Below are 17,549 nucleotides of genomic sequence, written 5' to 3' on the forward strand. Positions count from 1 at the left end.
ATTACCAATATTATAAGATTAGACTAAAACTGACAAAATTAGAATATTTGATAAAGATTGAAATTTTCATAAGTAGTTAATTTCATTAAAAAATTAAACTCAAAGTTACTTTTTAAGAAAAATATTAAATCAGGTGAGTAGATAACTCAAATATCTCATATCAATCAGAGATAAGGTAAGAAATTTAAATATAAAATTTTAAGTAATTCTCTTTTTAAATTGGTCTGTGGGGTTGAATTGAATTTTTTTATTTTTTTTATATATGGTATTAGAGTTAATATTTATCTTAAATCACCCCTAAATATTTATATATATAAATTTTTATTTTAATATTAATTCACTCATTTATATTAAATATTAATATTTAAATATAAGAGAGTATATTGGCCCGCATCAATTTAAGGTAAAGCCAACAGGCTAGATCTATTGTTTGGTCGGTTAATTTTTCCCCACACAAGATTCCAAGCACATCTTGGGAAAGGCAATCCCTTGGATGAAGGCGAGATGAAAAATCTAACCATACATCGCTTCTTTAGCGTCACTGTAGTATTTGGAAAGACAATCACAGGGTGACAGCACTACTAAAATGAAAATGTGACAACCCATTAGGATTTAAACAAGTAGTACCTTGGTAAAGCCCCATGATCTTGATGTGGTATGATTGTGGCATCTCTTATCACTGTCTGTCACTCTTATAAAATACTGAATTTTAAATTTTTTCAAATTTCTCATCGGAAAGTACAATTTGTCCTCTAGTTGTTCCTCTGTGTTACCATTCTTCAATTAATTAATGGCAACATTGATTTGTACGTTGATTTATAATAATAGTATAATTAAGAGATAGTCTCACTAATGGTTATGATGGTGGGAGAAAATTAATAAGGTTGAACTAATTAATTTTTTCGCATTATTTAAAAAGACGTGAGAATTACAATAAAATTTTAAGCTCATTTATTTTATTTAAAATATTTTATTTATTATACTTAGAGCATTTAAAAAAAATAATCAATAAAAAATATTTTTTAATAAAAAAAATTAATTATCTTATAATTTTTAAATTTTAATAATTTTATTGAAATATAAAATACTTATATATTCATATACAAGTACATACTAATTAGTTTAATATTATAATTAAATAATAAAAAATATTTTCATATGTTTTTTATGAAAAATATTTTTCATAAATAAGTTATTTTTTGTGAGACAGCATTAAATTTTAAATTTATTTGTTTGTTAATATAATAAAATGTAGGCTAAATGATTAAAAAAAATTAAAACCTGTATAAGGTTTTTATATTTTAGCCAAATATTTTAATTTTACCAATTTAATCTCAAATTTTGACATTAATTTCAATTTTAGTAAATAACCTAATTAGATTACTTAAGTGACAAAAATAATTCAAATATTTACATTTATTACTAATATTAGCCAATCCTTTTATTTTCATATCAATTTTAGCAGTTATTGTTAAATTAATAAAAATATTATTTTAATTAATTTCTCCATCATTTTAAAAATTATAATTACATTTATTTTGATTTTATTTATTTGTTCATATTTTATTTTTAAATATTTGATTATTTTATTTTTAAATATTTATTTTTTTCTTAAATTTGAAATAAAATGACAGAAAAAATGTGAATTAAAAATATAAGTAGAAAGAAAGAAAAAAATTTAAAATTCAAATAATAATATTAAATATATTATCCATTTATTATTTTTTATCAACATGAAAGTTATTAAAAATAATAAAAATACTAAAATTATTGAATATATTAATAAAATTAAAATGAGTAGCTAAAATTGATAATAAACAAAAAAAAAATTGAATTATTTTTACCAGTTCAATTATTTTTAATTAAATTTATTGTTAAAATTAAAGACATTAAGAAAGGTTATGATTAAATTGATATAATTAAAAGTTTTTACTAAAATTAATAATTTACATAAGGGTTTGTTTTTTTTTTTGTCGTTTAACTTAAAAATTATAAAAAAATAAAAATGATATTTTTCTTATATGCATACAAAAATAAACTTATTTTTCTTTCTCATTTGTTTCAAATTAAAGGTTATTTTTTATTTCAAAATAGTAATTTATTTACTAATTTACCAATATACCCCAATTTAATATGTATTAAAAAATAAAATTCATCAGTTTTAAGAATAATTTAGTAATATAAGTTATTTTATTTTTAATAAAGTAATATGAGTGTATGGTATATTAAGAAAAATTAAACAAAATTTATTACTTTAACTATATTAATTATATTTTCTTAAATTATATGAAAATAGAAGTAAACATTTTTTTATGAGATGGATAGAGTAACTCATACTTAATTATGTTCAATTTAATTTTGTATAAAAAATTGTTGAAAAACCCTATAGGTATGTTTGGATTTAGTGTATGGACTTTTTTAAAATAAGGTAAACTAAGTTAAGTGAAGATAAGATATCAAAACCTCCTCATTTCATTAATTTTGTGACTTAAAAAATGTAGAACCTTTAAAGGTTTTAAAACTTTCAAAGACTTTATATTTTTTAAAATAACTCAACGCTTTAAAATTCATACTTTAAAAACTTCCTCCAAACATAATGTTAATCGTTGATGGCATTCTAACCTAATATTTTTTTCATCCACTTTTATATATTATTTTATACATAATTATATGTCATTTTGAGAATATCAATAAGTATTTTTTTTGTCAATTTTACCCTTATCTCTACTAAACACAATAACTATTTATATAATTTTATAAAATCTATCTTAACACCTCTCTCTCTCTTTCTCTCTCTCTCTCTTAGACGGTTTTTAGTTTGGTTATTTACTTTAACTTTTAACTTAAAATTTATTTTTTAACTTAGAAATTAATTTAAAAATAAGTAGTTAACTGTTTGATAAAATTATTTAATTTTAAGTAGTTTAAGTGTTTAATTACAATATACTTAAAAATAATTTAATTAGTCAAAATAACGAAAAAGGATATTTAATTAAGTGATGTAGTTATTAAAATGAGAATAGCGTTGATATTTCTAAAAGTTATTAGGGTAACATATTTTTTTACTTGATTAAAGAATAATTTTAAAATAAGTAGATAAGTCATAAATATGAGATACTTATGACTTTTTACTTATTCTAAGTATTTTTTTAACTTATAATTCAAACCAAATAATAATCTATTTCTACTAAAAAAATACTAATCTACTTATATTTTTCTACTTATAAGTAAATTTGATTGACTTATAAGCTAAATTAAATGCTCTCTTAATTAGGTGAGATGAAAGAGTAATTTAGTTATATTAAAAAAATTGTTATAATTTAGGTAATTTAATTATTTCCTTAATCATTGTAAAAAATTATAAAAGTTAAATAAAAGTGGATGGAAGGAATAGTTAAAGAATGAAGTGTGATTTTTGACATACTTTAGAGACTAACTTATAATTTATCTAATTTAAAAATGATTTGCCTAGAGTTTGATCCCACTGGAATTTAGTGTTTGATATAGCACATTGGTGAATCTAGAAATTTACGTATTTTTTAGTCTTACAAACAAGATTAGGGAGATATTAGAGGCCATTGCTTCTGTTAGTCTACCTATGCATGGTGAATCAATCTCATTCTAAAATTTTGGTTGGGTGACAGTTTCCACCCTTAAGCTGAGTCAAGCTTAGTACGGATGGAAGTGTAGTTTGTTTTTTGAGCAAACTTCTGCTACAATCTACAGATGCGATCAACGATGCAAATGGGTGTCTGTTGGGTGGTTTCGTGTGTAACTTGAGGGGCTTGTGATGTGTTTAGGAATGAGTTATGGGAGTGTTGCACAATCTAAAGCTTGCCTGGGATCTTAATTCATGGTTCTATCATTTTAGATATTCGTTTCTTGTTGCCTAGAAAAATTTTAAAAGAAAAACTTTTAAATATATATGTTGGTGGAATTATAATGTATTAAAATATAATTAAAATATTAAAATTAAATTAACGAGATTAATCAAATTGAAGCATAAATATTTCGATCTCTTTAAAGATATTCAAGCCCTCTATGGTAGATAATATACCTATAAATTAATGCAGCAGATCTCACACGTTGACTTGTTCCCTTTATAATACAACAGTTAAACAATTTTATCGTGTGATTTAAACTAATTTTGTACCAGTGATTTAATTTAAAGCTCCACCAAATGTAGTTTTTTTTTTTTTACTTTTAAACTTTCTTTAATTTTTTTCTTAGTGTGTTTATGTTGTTATATTGTAAATAAAAGAAGAGAGCATATATCTATCTATAGGAAAACTTAGTTCATAACTTAAATTTAATTTATAACTCAAGTTACTTCAATTAATGGTTAACTAAATAATCTTAAGTTGTTCTAATTAATAAGTTTAACAATTTATTTTATTTAATATTAAAATGTTATAACAATATATATATATATATATATATATATATATATATATATATATAAAAGAAATTAAAAGAGAGACTTGAACCTAATTTTGTTAAATGAATAATATATCTTTAATTATTGGATAAATTAAATTAGATATAAAAAAATACTGACTCAACAATGATATCCTACCAAAAAAGTTACTATTAAATTATCAATTGTTAGGATTATAAACATAACAAATGAATTTATGACAAATTATAGCATAAATATATATAATTTATCTCACACTCATAAATCGTTAATATATAATATATTAAAGATGCATTAGGAAAATCTCATAATTTGTCTCCAAAAAAAAAAATATAATTAAAAGATTTTCAAGCAAAAAAAAAAAATATCAATCCCACTTAACAACTCTAATTAACTAAAGGAAGTACCCTCAATTCTCATATACCCTTTTTTATTTTCATTTCTCAAAACATCAAATCAAGTCTGAGCCCTCTAACCAAACATATCAATAATTTACAATAGAAAAATCATTATTTCAAAAAAAAAAAAAACAATAGAAAAATCATTTACTCTCTCTCTGACTCAAAATACTCACCTCTCTCTCTAAAAAAAGTTTCTGCTCTGGTGTTTCTGTTTAGGTTATTTTTTTTAAAAAGTATTTTCTTGGCTGGTGCTTTAGTTTCTTAGCCACCTTTTACTCTCCATAAATGGAGTTTTAGTTTCCCTCTCTATAGATGGGAATTTTGCTTGATGTTTTAGGGGTTTAAATGAGGCTACTTGCATATTGCAATAGGCCTCTCTTACAGATTATGTAGAAGTTTCAAGAAACAGATTAGCTAGCAGTTGGAGGAGTAGTTCAGAAATGAGTCACTTATCTTCCAGGGCAAATATGAATGGCTTGTTTGTCAAGTCCTGTTCTTAGTTGGCCCGACAAGTTATCGTTCTTTTGCTGCAATTTCTTCTTCGTTTTCATGCAACTTTGTTGGCGTTGAGCAAGAGAGATCTTATTTTTAGTGGGTGCTGCCTGTAATGATAATGTTGTTGTTCTTCTTTACTTGTTGATATTAATCAGCAGTGTCCTCTTAGTGGCCAGTAGAAGTAGATGGTGATGAAGAGTGATCGACTGCTAATAAAAATGCATTCAGATGACCTAAATGTATCCCTAGAGTTTCTAACTTTTAGGGCTTGAATTTTAGAGAAATCTTACAATAAATTTTTATAAACTTCTCCTTTATATCTTTCATTTCATTTAATGAAATTATTGTTACAAAAACACACATCAATAATTGATCAAAATATTGGTTTCAAATTCAAGCCTTGTTGTTGTACTTTGTGAATTATTGAAGAACTCATGTCTCCTCCAGCCTCTTTGAAAGTACTACAATCCCATATCCTAAAAAATAAATTAAAATAAAAAAAAATGAATGAAATATTACATATGGTTTTGTGGGATCCTAATTAAATGGTTAAGGGTTGTGGCATCTCCCAGACAAATTAGGGACAAGATGTGTCTGTGACAGTACCTCTAGACCATGCTGACCACCACCACCACCTCCTCCTCCTCCTATAACTATATAGTATTGTTATATAGCAAAGATAAAGAATAAGAATGTTGCCATTTTAAAATTCTTACTATATTGACATTCCCTCTTTAAAATTAATTAAAATCTTACTTCTATATACACTTTTAGCTGAGAAAAAAAAAAAGAAAAAGAAAAAGCATAGACAACATCATAAATGCTTGCAACTTTTTGGTCATGAGTCATGAGTCTGCTAATGCATAGAACAATGAGACTCTTTATGAAACTTTATCATTTGGATTAAATATTTAAGAGAGACCATAGTTTAAGGCAGAAATTTTTGCAGGAATTTAGGTTTTTTTTTTTAACGTACAAATGAAATACAACTATATTATGTGTATTAATTGCCATGTTAGCACTTTTACCTCAATTAAGAAGTATAATTATTACAAGAAATTTTTACTTATACTCGATTTATGATAGATTTAAAATATAAATATATGAGATTGATATATTTAATTGATAGATCCCATTATACACCTTTGGATCCACAATAAACTGAATCTAAATGAAAAAAACATCATTTTCTATCACACTAGTTACTTCCAGATCCCTTAATACTTTATCCATTCTTGCATGTGTTGAGCAACAATTTGGTGGGTATCCAAAATTTCCCTCATGCATCCAACCTGTTTTATTTTTTTTTTAATTTAATGAAATTACAATAAACTGAATAATAATTGATAAATTATACGGCGATAGATGATCTTCTCCAATTTTTTGTCATAAAGATGAATAATTTTATAATAAGTTCATTGTTTTTACAGTTTCTAGTTGTGCTTGTCAGCTCTGATTTCCTGTTTATTTCAGGTCTTGAACTTCTTGCTTTATAATTTTGTTCTAGGTTTTCTTGATTTCTTAATCTTAATAATATTTTATTTATAAAAAAATAACATTTTCTTATTTCTTATGCCTTAAAAGTAGAGGGAAGTTAATTAAATTATTTTCTTATTCTTATTGGCCCCTCATGAATTCTTCAATTTTAAAAAAATAAAAAATTATATATATATATATATATACACATATACATGTAAAGCTATCTCATTATGTAATTCATCTAATAAAAAAAATCGGATAGATGATTTATGTGACGTAGAGATATGATATTAACATATGATTTTGTAAACCATTAGGCAAAGATGGCATCTAATGTCAAAGGAAAATCAATAGCTTTCATGATAGCATCATTAGTGGCATCAAAACATTGATTCCAGGGAAAAAGAAAAGGGGTTATGAGAATGCCTACTTGTAAAGCTAAACCCTCCAACTATTAATATGATAAAACTATATATAAAGGAGGCCTAAAATGCTAGACCCATCCATTCTTCTAACAATAATAATGTTTTTGGCACTAACATATAAAGATAATTTTCTTTGTTCTTACTTCGTTGGCTTTTGTTTTTAGTCAAATATTACGGTTAAATATAGTATTTTCCCCTACTTTTCTAAAATTTTATTTTGAAAAAGGAAAAAAAAAAAAAAGCTTTGGATACTTTTGCATTTTGCAATACTATGATGGTTTCTTGACCTAATGAAAAGAAAATATAATTTTTATTTTTTTTAAACAATATAAATCAATACTTATTATGTAAAAAAATGAATTTTTTTTAATAGGTATTAGAGGAGTGAAAACTCAAATCCGATTCTATTAAATAGGTAATACGACTTTAACGATTACACCAAATTAAATAATAAAAAAAAATATTAATAATATTCATCACTCAAAAAAATTTTATGATTCTGGGAACTCATTATATACACTACCAAAAAAATAGGCATATGGATTTATCAATAATTTATTGCTAATCCATTGCTGATGATATATATTAACGATGGGTCCGTCGTTAAAGTATATTAGCGATGAAATTTTCAATGACAATGTTAGGTCCCAATCAGAAGCCAAGAAATTTGATAAAGAAATAGGAAGTTTGTATTTTCATTCATGTCATGTTCTTAAATAAGAAAATAGAATAATTCTTCACAATGACTAAATTCTTCCATCGAACTAGAATTCATTTATAAGCCAAATTTCCAATTTATAAGGTTGTAGCTTAAGATAAACAAATGGCTCATGAAAATAGGATCGTGGTCACTAATAATCGAATCAAACAATCGTAATATGTTACTAATCTATCAATGGCATGTGCATGGGTGATGGTGTGAGGGAGCTACTTTTGTTGATTATCATGACCATAAATTAAAAAAAAAATAATTAAAAAATAGGAAAAAGCAAATGAAATTTCACTGTAGAATCTATATTGATTGTGATTGGGCTCTCCCTTTACCAGACATGCATCATGAACTTTGTATCATGGACTGTCTCTCCTGCTTTGGGCATCAAGGGTCCCCTCTCCTTCTCTCACAATATCCTTCTTATCAATTTTTTTTTTTCTAAATCCTATATTAACATCACTATATAGCCAATCAACTATCATTTAATCCATTAAATCATTATTGAATTAAAAAAATTTAAAAAATTAATTAATTTGAATTTATATTTGATATGAGTAATATATATATATATATATATATATATATATATGAGAAAGAATATTAAGATTTAGGATTGAAAAAAATTTGTGCTCCTTGAAAATTTGACAAAATTATTATAATTTTGTTAAAAGGTTTATGTTGTCCCTATCATTTTTGTGTATTCTCTTAAAAAGAAAAACAAAAAATGTTAAACTTGTGCATGGTGTGGTGCTGTGATCAGTGATGAAGGCACTTTGAACCCTTGAAATTTTGAAAATTTCAAAGGTCTAATGATAATTTCCTAAAAAAATTAATAAATTTTTATATTTATATTAAATTTTAATGAGTACGAGACTTTAACGGTTTTAAAATTTTTTAAGGGTTTATTAGTAATTTTTTTAAAAAATTTTGAATTATTTATTAAAAAAATTGTACTAACAATGAAATATAAATATTCTTACTTAAAAAAAATTCTAATCGTTATTGCCTCTTAGCCTCGTGTTCTCCATTAATTTTATTTTACTGTTTTTCTCATCTAATAAATCTATAAACACCAATTTTTGTTCTTTAAAATTTAAATTATTAAATAATATCATTAAAGGAAAGTCTAATATAATTCTTTCATTATTTTTTATCAATTTAAAAAATTAAAAGTTTTCTTCTTGCAATATAATTGCTATTTTGAAATTTTTTTCTTGCTAAATTTTTTTTTTCATAATATTAGAAGTTAAATCATGTCATTCATTTTATTTAATTTATAATTTTAATTGATTTTTTTTTATTTTTTTTTAAAATAGATTTAAAATAAATTGGACAAACTTTTTAATATTAGGCCATCAATATATTTTAAGTTTAGTAATTCAAAAAATTAATCATTTATTATATTTTAGCAATTTCATTCAATTTTTAACAAATCAATTTTTTTAAAAAAATTAAAGTATTTATTTTTGTCACTGTATTCATTAATTTTTTTTATTTTATAATTATAAAATAGTTCTATCAATTAACTATTATAAAATTATCATTATTAGCCAATCAATATATTTAATTAACACTTAAACAAGTAATTTATTAAGAAATTATATATTTAGACTAAGCCCCATAATCTAAATCTCTGCCTCTATCACTAACTGTAATACTACTTTTTAATATTTTAATATGTAGAGTCTGACCTTTAAAATATCACATTATTTATGAAAAAAGTATGTATATAAATATATAATTTAACTTGATATAATTAGGGGTATGTACTATTCTTGTTATGTGTGTTCTCTAAAAACAATAAAATTGATAAATATAAGTATGGCAACAACTAAGAAAAAGGTGACTCATTATCTTTGTATTCCTTTCTTGTTCATATGACAAATATGCATTTTAACATTTTTTTATTTAACTTTTATCAATTTTGATATTTAATCAAAGAAATCCTAAATTAAAATAGCGTAAATTATTTTGAGTGTTCTAATTGAAAATCTCATTAAAATTTTAATATTTATTCTTGAATATTAGTAAAAGAGAATTGCACTAATTGGTTTGGTGATATTCAAACTCTGAGATTCATTCCCAAGTGGCTTCACATTTGCGTCCACTAGATTAAGATATCAGTTAAATAAGTTGAGGTGGCCCATGGGCTAGCCTGGACCATTTTATGAAGATTGTGAGTCAGGCCAGTCAAGTCTAGCTCAGGGGCAATGCTTGAACTTGAGCCTGTTGGATTTTGCAATTGCATTGGTGGGGAAACACAGAATACAAGGAAAAGTATGCAAACATTTAAAATTTGTTTTAAAAAAATCATTTTTTTAAATATACAAGAGTATAAAAAAATAATTTAAAATTAAATTTAATAAATTTTAATAATAAAAATATTAAATTAATAAAATAAATTTTTTAAATTATTTTTTAATAATATTTAAAATAACACTTTTATTTAAAAAAATAATTTTAATCCTACAACTCAACTTTAATGTTAAGCACGCACTTATAAATTTGCTTTATTATTTAACCTTTAGATACTCTCTTGTTAAAAGCCTGCAGTAGGGGATTATAGGCATACGGGTTTTCATGAATATTTAATTTAATGGTTTCTTTAGAAAAAAAATTATTTATAAAAAAAAAATTTAAAAAATTTTAAAATATACAAAATTTGTATAAAAAATTTCAAAAATCTCAAGTTTATTTTATATATATATATTTTTTTGAAAAATTATTAAAAAAAAAAAGAGACAAAAAAAAGGAGAGAATGTTTACAAAGGAGAGGGAGGGAGAATGTTGTTGCAGAAGGACATCCTATGAATCTGGAGTTGGAGAGACAGGGGCGGAACTACATTGATAGTTGAAGGGGTCATGACCCTCCATACTTTGCAAAATTTATATTTATACCCTTATATTTTATATAAATTTTGTTAAAAATATATCTTTGCCCCAACCTTGCAAAATTTCTATTTATACCCATATAATTTCTATCATTTTTAGAAATATATACTTAGCTTCCTTAAATTTTGAAAATGTTGTTGTCACCATTGAAATCTTTCAAATTTTTTAATCATTATATTTACTTGTAATCCTTTCAAATTTGAAAATTTTCAATTGACTCTTGAAATTTTTATATATAAACCATCCAACAATTTGCCCTATTTATTTTTTGTGATTTAATATTGCCTAATTTCAAATATAAAAGAAAAATGAATTAAAACAATTAAAAAAAAGAGTGTATTTCATAAATTCATACCAATAATGGAACAAGGAGTACGATAATGGGAACACTAGCAGAGTAGAGTAGAAGCCTAGATCAATTTTGGGCCTTCTTGGGCCTGGGCTTCATGGGCTTCAAGAACTGAGCCTGCAACCTAACCATCTCTCTCAATACCACAATCAATCTTTCTTCAATCTCCGGCCCATTCTCCTCCATCGCCCCCAACCACCTTGCCACCGCCTCCAAAGTGCTCACGCAACCACCGCACGGCTCCTTCCGCAATACCAACTCCGAGTCATATATGCTCCCTCCTTCCCTACCCTCATCAAATCCATCCAAACACACTCTCGTAGAGAATTTGCTTAAATATCCTTCGCTTGCGCTCACCATCTCCTTCGCATGCTTCCATGTCGCATCAAACACGATTAAAACCACAGGAACATTGTTGGTATTTCGGAATTCGTTAACGGATTTTTTGAGGTCCGATAAGGTTATGGCCGGCGAAGAATGGGTAGGAGGGAAGAGGTAAAATGTAGCCGGAGAGGGGTGGTTGTCGGTGAGGAGAGGGTGGAGGTTAGGGGTTAGGCGGCGGGATATGAGAGAGGTGGCGTTGAGTAGGGATTTGGTGAGTACAGGTGTAGTATTGAGCTTGTGGCGGGATTCGTGTGGGTGTTGAATTATTATGATTTGTGTCGCAGTTGGAATTGGTGAGGTGGGGATTACGTGGCAGAGACAGACTGGGAGTGGCCGATTGCAGTTACTGCAGCTTGAACGACGGCGATGCGACGGCGCAGACGTCTCTGGTTGTGGTTCCAATTCCATTTTTGGCGGCTGTGGCGGTGATATTTGCTTGTATTAATTGTAAAAATGGTTAGAGAAACATTAAACGGGGCGTCGTTCATGCGACCTTTTCGCAAATAAATGGCATATAGCTTACCGTTTACATATTAAAACGACGTCGTTTTTACTGAGTTTTGGAGGTATATAAGGAAATGATGGTGAGTTGGTAGGAGAAAAAAGCTTGACGGGAAAGAGAAGGAAGATGACGAGTGCAAACTTGGAAGTAAGAGTAAGCGAAGTGAACGTTTCTCAATTCGATCATACTCCATTTTACTGGTATTTGTTTCGATAAATCAGAACTAAAATTTACGCAATTTCATACCTTGATTATGAGCGTTCGACCAGCACCATGTGTTTTTTTTTTTTTTTTTTTTTTTTGATTCCTATGCCTATCGATTTAGGTTTGAGTTAAAATCTATCAAGGTTTAAAATTTAGGGTTTTTGGTACGCAATCGATTCTTGCTAGTGACTTTTAGAAACTTAGCCAACAAATGGTTTCAGATGTGCTTCATAGATTTAGAATTTTCTTTCTATATTTGCCAGAATTTTTTTTTGAAATGTGTTTGTGGCTATGGTTTTACACTATAAGTGATGAGAATTAGTGTTTTATGGATCTTTATTAGGACTATAAGATCTTCCTTTTATGTGTGCTCTATACTGTGTTTGGAGGGAAGTTTTTGAAGGTAAACTATGGGTTTTAAAATGATAAGTTTGCTTTTGAGCAAGGTTTATTAAGGAAAGTAAGGCAAAACCATCACTTTTTCAATCCACCAACCAAATTCGTGGGTTGGGCAGGTTTTAATTAATTACATTTCATCACCTTATATTACTTTAAAAAACCTCCTTACGCCTCATCCAAATTTCTGTGAAAGAAAGTTTCCCTGTTTTTTCAATTTTTTTTGCTTTGTTTTAAGAGTTGAAGCTGTATGAGTTTATGATTAACAGGCTCAAAAATAGTGAGACCGAAAAATTCGTGATAGCCTTTTTATTTTTGCATTGGTGTCTGCCCCATGCCTTGCAGCATTTATTTGAATTTTCCTGAATGTTTGGAAAACTTGGTACTCTATTTTTTCAATCAGGAGGAGGAAGGTATTCTTTGTAATTTGTGCTTGTTTGCTGGTTTTGTTCTCATGTTCTTATGTTTATTGCAGTGAGGAGAATGTATACTTCCTTTGCAAGAAACTGTGCCAGAAAGGAATAGCAGATGCTGAGGGATCTGATCTCTTTGTTGCTTTCATTTCCAATGAAAATAAACAGGCATGCATATTATGGTTTTCCTTATGAATGTACACTATATTGTTCCTTTAACTATACTGGAGTTCCACAAATTCTTCTGAAATGACTAACATTCGATACTGTTGGCATTGATTGGATCTTTGGAGTTTACTTTGTTTAACATTTTCTTATAGCCTGCTTGCTATGCAACCTGAGGTTTTGGTTTTACACCCTATAATGAATTTATTTTGTTGAAGTGTTAGTGAACTGTGCACATTGTCATATTCCTTAAATGCATAAGAATGTGTGTGTGGAGCTGAGCTTCTTTTTGGTGAATTGAGTATTGTTTTTTGTTTTTTCTTCTTTAATTGGTAGTTGTAGTGCTACTTGCTGGGGTTAATGTGTCATTTCCCATAACTTAGTGCTGATTTTCAAATGAAAATTGTTGTAGGTTCCTCTGTGGCATCAAAAGGCCAGTAAGAGAGCAGATGGGATTGTCCTTTGGGATTATCATGTCATTTGCATTCAGGTAATAGATAACTCTTCAATATAAAATTACTGGGTAGTTTGGTAAATTATATCTTCGTGGAGTAATGGGGTGATTGAGTATGTTTGTTTTTGGTCATTAATGGCTATTTTCTTTAACAACTGCTTCCCTAAAACAAAATGTATTGACTATGCAGAGAAAAGGGGATGGTGACTCTCCTTATGTAGTGTGGGATTTAGACTCGAGTCTTCCCTTTCCCTCTCCATTGGCTGTGTACATTTCTGAGACTATCCGGCCATCATTTCAGCTCTTTTCTGACTACCAGAGGTAATATTAATTACTTGGTGTGAAATTGGACTTCTTTGATCATCATTGGTATATAATCACAAGTATTTTTTTCCAAAAATTTCTCTTGGAGATTGCATAAACCCAAATGGCCAAGTTGTTACATCAAAGCGGACCTCTTATAGGAAATTAGTTAAATAGGACACGTTTCTGGGTCAGATATGTTGCCATGAATTCTTGGCCTTCTTTTGCTTGAGATTGAGAAAAAAGGTTAGAGAGAGAGAGAGAGAGAGAGAGAGAATGGGGGGGAGAGGTGTTCCATTTATCAATAGTATGTTAAGAAATGAAACTTAAGCATACAATCATACATTTTTTTTTTCTTTGGGATGTCAGGTTCTTTAGGATTGTGCATGCTCCATTATTCCTCCGCAACTTTGCATCTGATAGAAGACACATGAAAGAATCTGCTGGGAACTGGATTGCTCAGCCTCCTGCTTATGAACCAATAGTAGCTGAAGGTAAGTTATCTGTAAACAACCAAGACAAAAACTTGTGCCCATTCAATTTGAACATAACAAGTCTGTTTCAGTGTTTAACAAGTCTGTTTCAGTGTTTGTGAGATCCGACACAAAGTTGCTTAAAGCTCCTTAAATATTGTATTCTTTGTTTTGATCTTATAGATATGATGGTTAACGTATCGATTGATTTTCATTTCCAATTTTTCTGATTCTTATCATGGTAATTATATACTTAGACTGAAGAAGTATATTGTACCACTACCAAGCTAATCTTTCGTAGGTAGTTATGCCCAAAGGAGATAATTTGATTCTTAAGCCTATACTCTGATGGTAGTATTTTCAATTAGTCTGAGAGAAAATTTTCCTTAGTTTTCTTGTGTTAAGTCCAACCCCAACTAGTTTGGATGAAGGCTTAGTTGGCTGTATCTTCTGTCATTAAGGGGGAAAAAGATGTCCTATGCTATCGTTCTATAAGATGCATAGGTGGCTGAATTAAGCTGACTCCCATCAGAGTTTTAAATGCAACTAAACTGAAACCTGGTAGAATTTAATATTTAAATTGATTCGGAAGATATTCTCCATATGCAGAAAGAAAGGTGACAGTGGAATGCACATTTGCTAGTTACCTGCATCTGTATGACATATAAGAGAGATTTAATGGTATTAGTTATAGTTTTGAGATTGCATTTAGCTTTTTAGTAAGAACAACTAAATTCCTTCTAAAGATCATTGATTTGAAATACAGAATTTGGAGGTCCATTGCTCCATGGTTTTACATTAATTTTTTTTTCCTGAATGCAAATTTGCAGATGGGACTGTGAACAACTTGAATGAATACATGGAGATCCATGCATCTAATGAGTTGACAAATGTGGGGGCTGAATCTATCAATTTAGTTTTCAACCAAAAACATGGTGTGGTGATAAGTGAAAGTCGGCTAGAGGAATTCTTTTCCCTAATCTCTTGATTCGCCCGAATGGTATTGCTTCAAATTTTGCAAGAGAATTGAGATTTTATTCCAACACATTGTATAGAGTAAATGTTTCTGCTTAGGTTCTATATTTGGCAGAAATATAAGTTAGAAATTTTGAAATTATAATTGTATGAATTTTATCTAAAGAATGACCATGCTCCTTTTCTTTTTTTCACATTGTGACTCTCTGGTTGGCTCGTGTTTATTCCTGAATGATATATGGAGCAGCACCACACTTCCCCTTTCCATGTTTCTTCTAATATACTCGTTTGCATACAGATATTTCAGAATTATTTATCTGAGTTTACTGAGACGTGAGACCCAAATCTTTTGTCGCATCTTGGTGCAGGACATGGTTAAAATTCAGGTGAAAGCAGTCTCCTTTAGTCCCTTTAACCAACCAAGCCTATCTTCCCGACTCATAGGCCTTGTTCAAATGAACAACTTCTTGAAAATTCTACTTCTTGAGAGCTAAATTACTTAGTTTAGAGTGGCAAAAAAAAATGGTCAAAGTGAACGGCTATTCTCAAAGAAAAGTAAGGAAGTGGGTAATTCAGGGTACAAACTGTGGTTTACCAGAAATGAGAGAAACAAGAACGGAGTGGATATAATCATAGACATGACATTGAAAGATGTTGTAATAGCTATGAAAAGAGTAGGAGATAGAATTATATTAGTAAAGTTAGTACTAGAAGGAGAAACAATAAATGTAGTTAGTGTTTATGCCTCACAAATAGGACTAGATAGTGAGAGTAAACAAAGGTTTTGGGAAGATATGGATGATCTAATGCAAAGCATACCGAATGAAGAGAATGTTTTCATCGATGGAGATTTGAATGGACATGTAGGAAGTGATAGGCAAGGTTATGAGAATGTTTATGGAGGTTTTGGTTTTGGCAGTCGAAATGAGGAGGGAAAAAACATCCTAGATTTTGCTATGCCATACGATCTAATACTAGCAAATACATACTTTATAAAAAGATAGTCATATTTAATGACTTTCAAAAGTGGGCAACATAGAAGCCAAATTGACTTTATCTTAACCAGGAAGACAAATAAAACTCTATGTAAGAATTACAAAGTCATTCCGGGAAAGGCTTTAACAAGTCAACATCGGTTAGTGGTCTTGGATGTCAAATTTAGGAACAAGTTAAGTAAGGTTAAAAGAAATGGTGTAGCTTGAACAAAGTGGTGGGAGTTAAAAGGAGTAAAGCAAGTGAAGTTAAAAAATGAGCTTTTCGAGTCTGAAGCACGGAAGCTAGATATTGAGGCCAATGGTATATGGATACAGATGACATCAAAGATTAGAGAAGTAGCTAGAAAAGTACTTGGAGAGTCTAAAAGACATAAGCCACTCTCAAAAGAGAGATGGTGGTGGAATGAAAAAGTATAAAAGGCAGTGAAGAGAAAGAGGAAATGGTATAAGAAATTACCTAAATGTGATAATAATGAAGCATATGAACAGTACAAGATAGCAAAAAATGGGCAAAAAAGGCAGTTGGTCAAGCAAGAGCGTAGGCATTTGAAAAGTTATATGAGAAACTTAGAATTAAAGAAGGGGATAAAGATATTTATAGATTAGCAAAGAGGAAAGAAAAAAAATGTCAAGATCTCAATCAAGTTAGGTGCATTGAGGATAAATAAGGAAAAATGTTGGTGAAAGATGAGGATATTAAAGAAAGATGGAGAAATTATTTTAATGATCTCTTTAATAATATTCAAAATGGTAATAGCGTGAATATAGACTACAGAGCAATAGAAAAGAATGTGAATTATATTAGAATGATTGGATCTTTAAAAATAAATGAAACACTTAAGAGAATGAAAGTAGGTAAAGCCTGTGGACCCAATGGAATACTAATTGAAGTATGAAAGTGTTTGGGAGATATGGGAGGCATGGTTAACTAAATTATTTAATAAGATTCTAAATTCAAAGAAAATGCCTGATGACTGGAGAAGGAGTATTTTAGTACCTCTTTTTAAAACTAAGGGAGATATACAGAATTGCTTAAATTATAGGGGAATTAAACTCATGAGCCATACTATGAAGTTATGGGAGAGAGTTGTAGAACATCGACTACGTCATGATAC

At 28.3% G+C, this 17,549-nt stretch overlaps 2 protein-coding genes across 2 annotated transcripts; one reads left to right on the forward strand and one right to left on the reverse strand.

The window, feature by feature from the left end:
- Positions 1 to 11,143: 11,143 nt before the first annotated feature.
- On the reverse strand, positions 11,144 to 11,962 carry LOC110639168 (tRNA-uridine aminocarboxypropyltransferase A). Its single transcript, XM_058143854.1, has one exon. It carries the CDS (start codon positions 11,960 to 11,962, stop codon positions 11,237 to 11,239), a length of 726 nt encoding a protein of 241 aa, XP_057999837.1. The 3' UTR covers positions 11,144 to 11,236.
- Positions 11,963 to 12,063: 101 nt separating this feature from the next.
- LOC110639169 (protein N-terminal glutamine amidohydrolase) lies at positions 12,064 to 15,706 on the forward strand. The gene is made up of 6 exons (XM_021789998.2): positions 12,064 to 12,256; positions 13,132 to 13,237; positions 13,647 to 13,724; positions 13,879 to 14,009; positions 14,361 to 14,485; positions 15,295 to 15,706. The coding sequence occupies exons 1-6, from the start codon at positions 12,183 to 12,185 to the stop codon at positions 15,450 to 15,452; spliced, it is 672 nt and encodes a 223-aa protein (XP_021645690.1). The 5' UTR covers positions 12,064 to 12,182; the 3' UTR covers positions 15,453 to 15,706.
- The last annotated feature ends 1,843 nt before the right edge of the window (positions 15,707 to 17,549 follow it).

Source organism: Hevea brasiliensis, chromosome 3 (genome assembly GCF_030052815.1).
Source record: "Hevea brasiliensis isolate MT/VB/25A 57/8 chromosome 3, ASM3005281v1, whole genome shotgun sequence".
Lineage (NCBI taxonomy): Eukaryota > Viridiplantae > Streptophyta > Magnoliopsida > Malpighiales > Euphorbiaceae > Hevea > Hevea brasiliensis.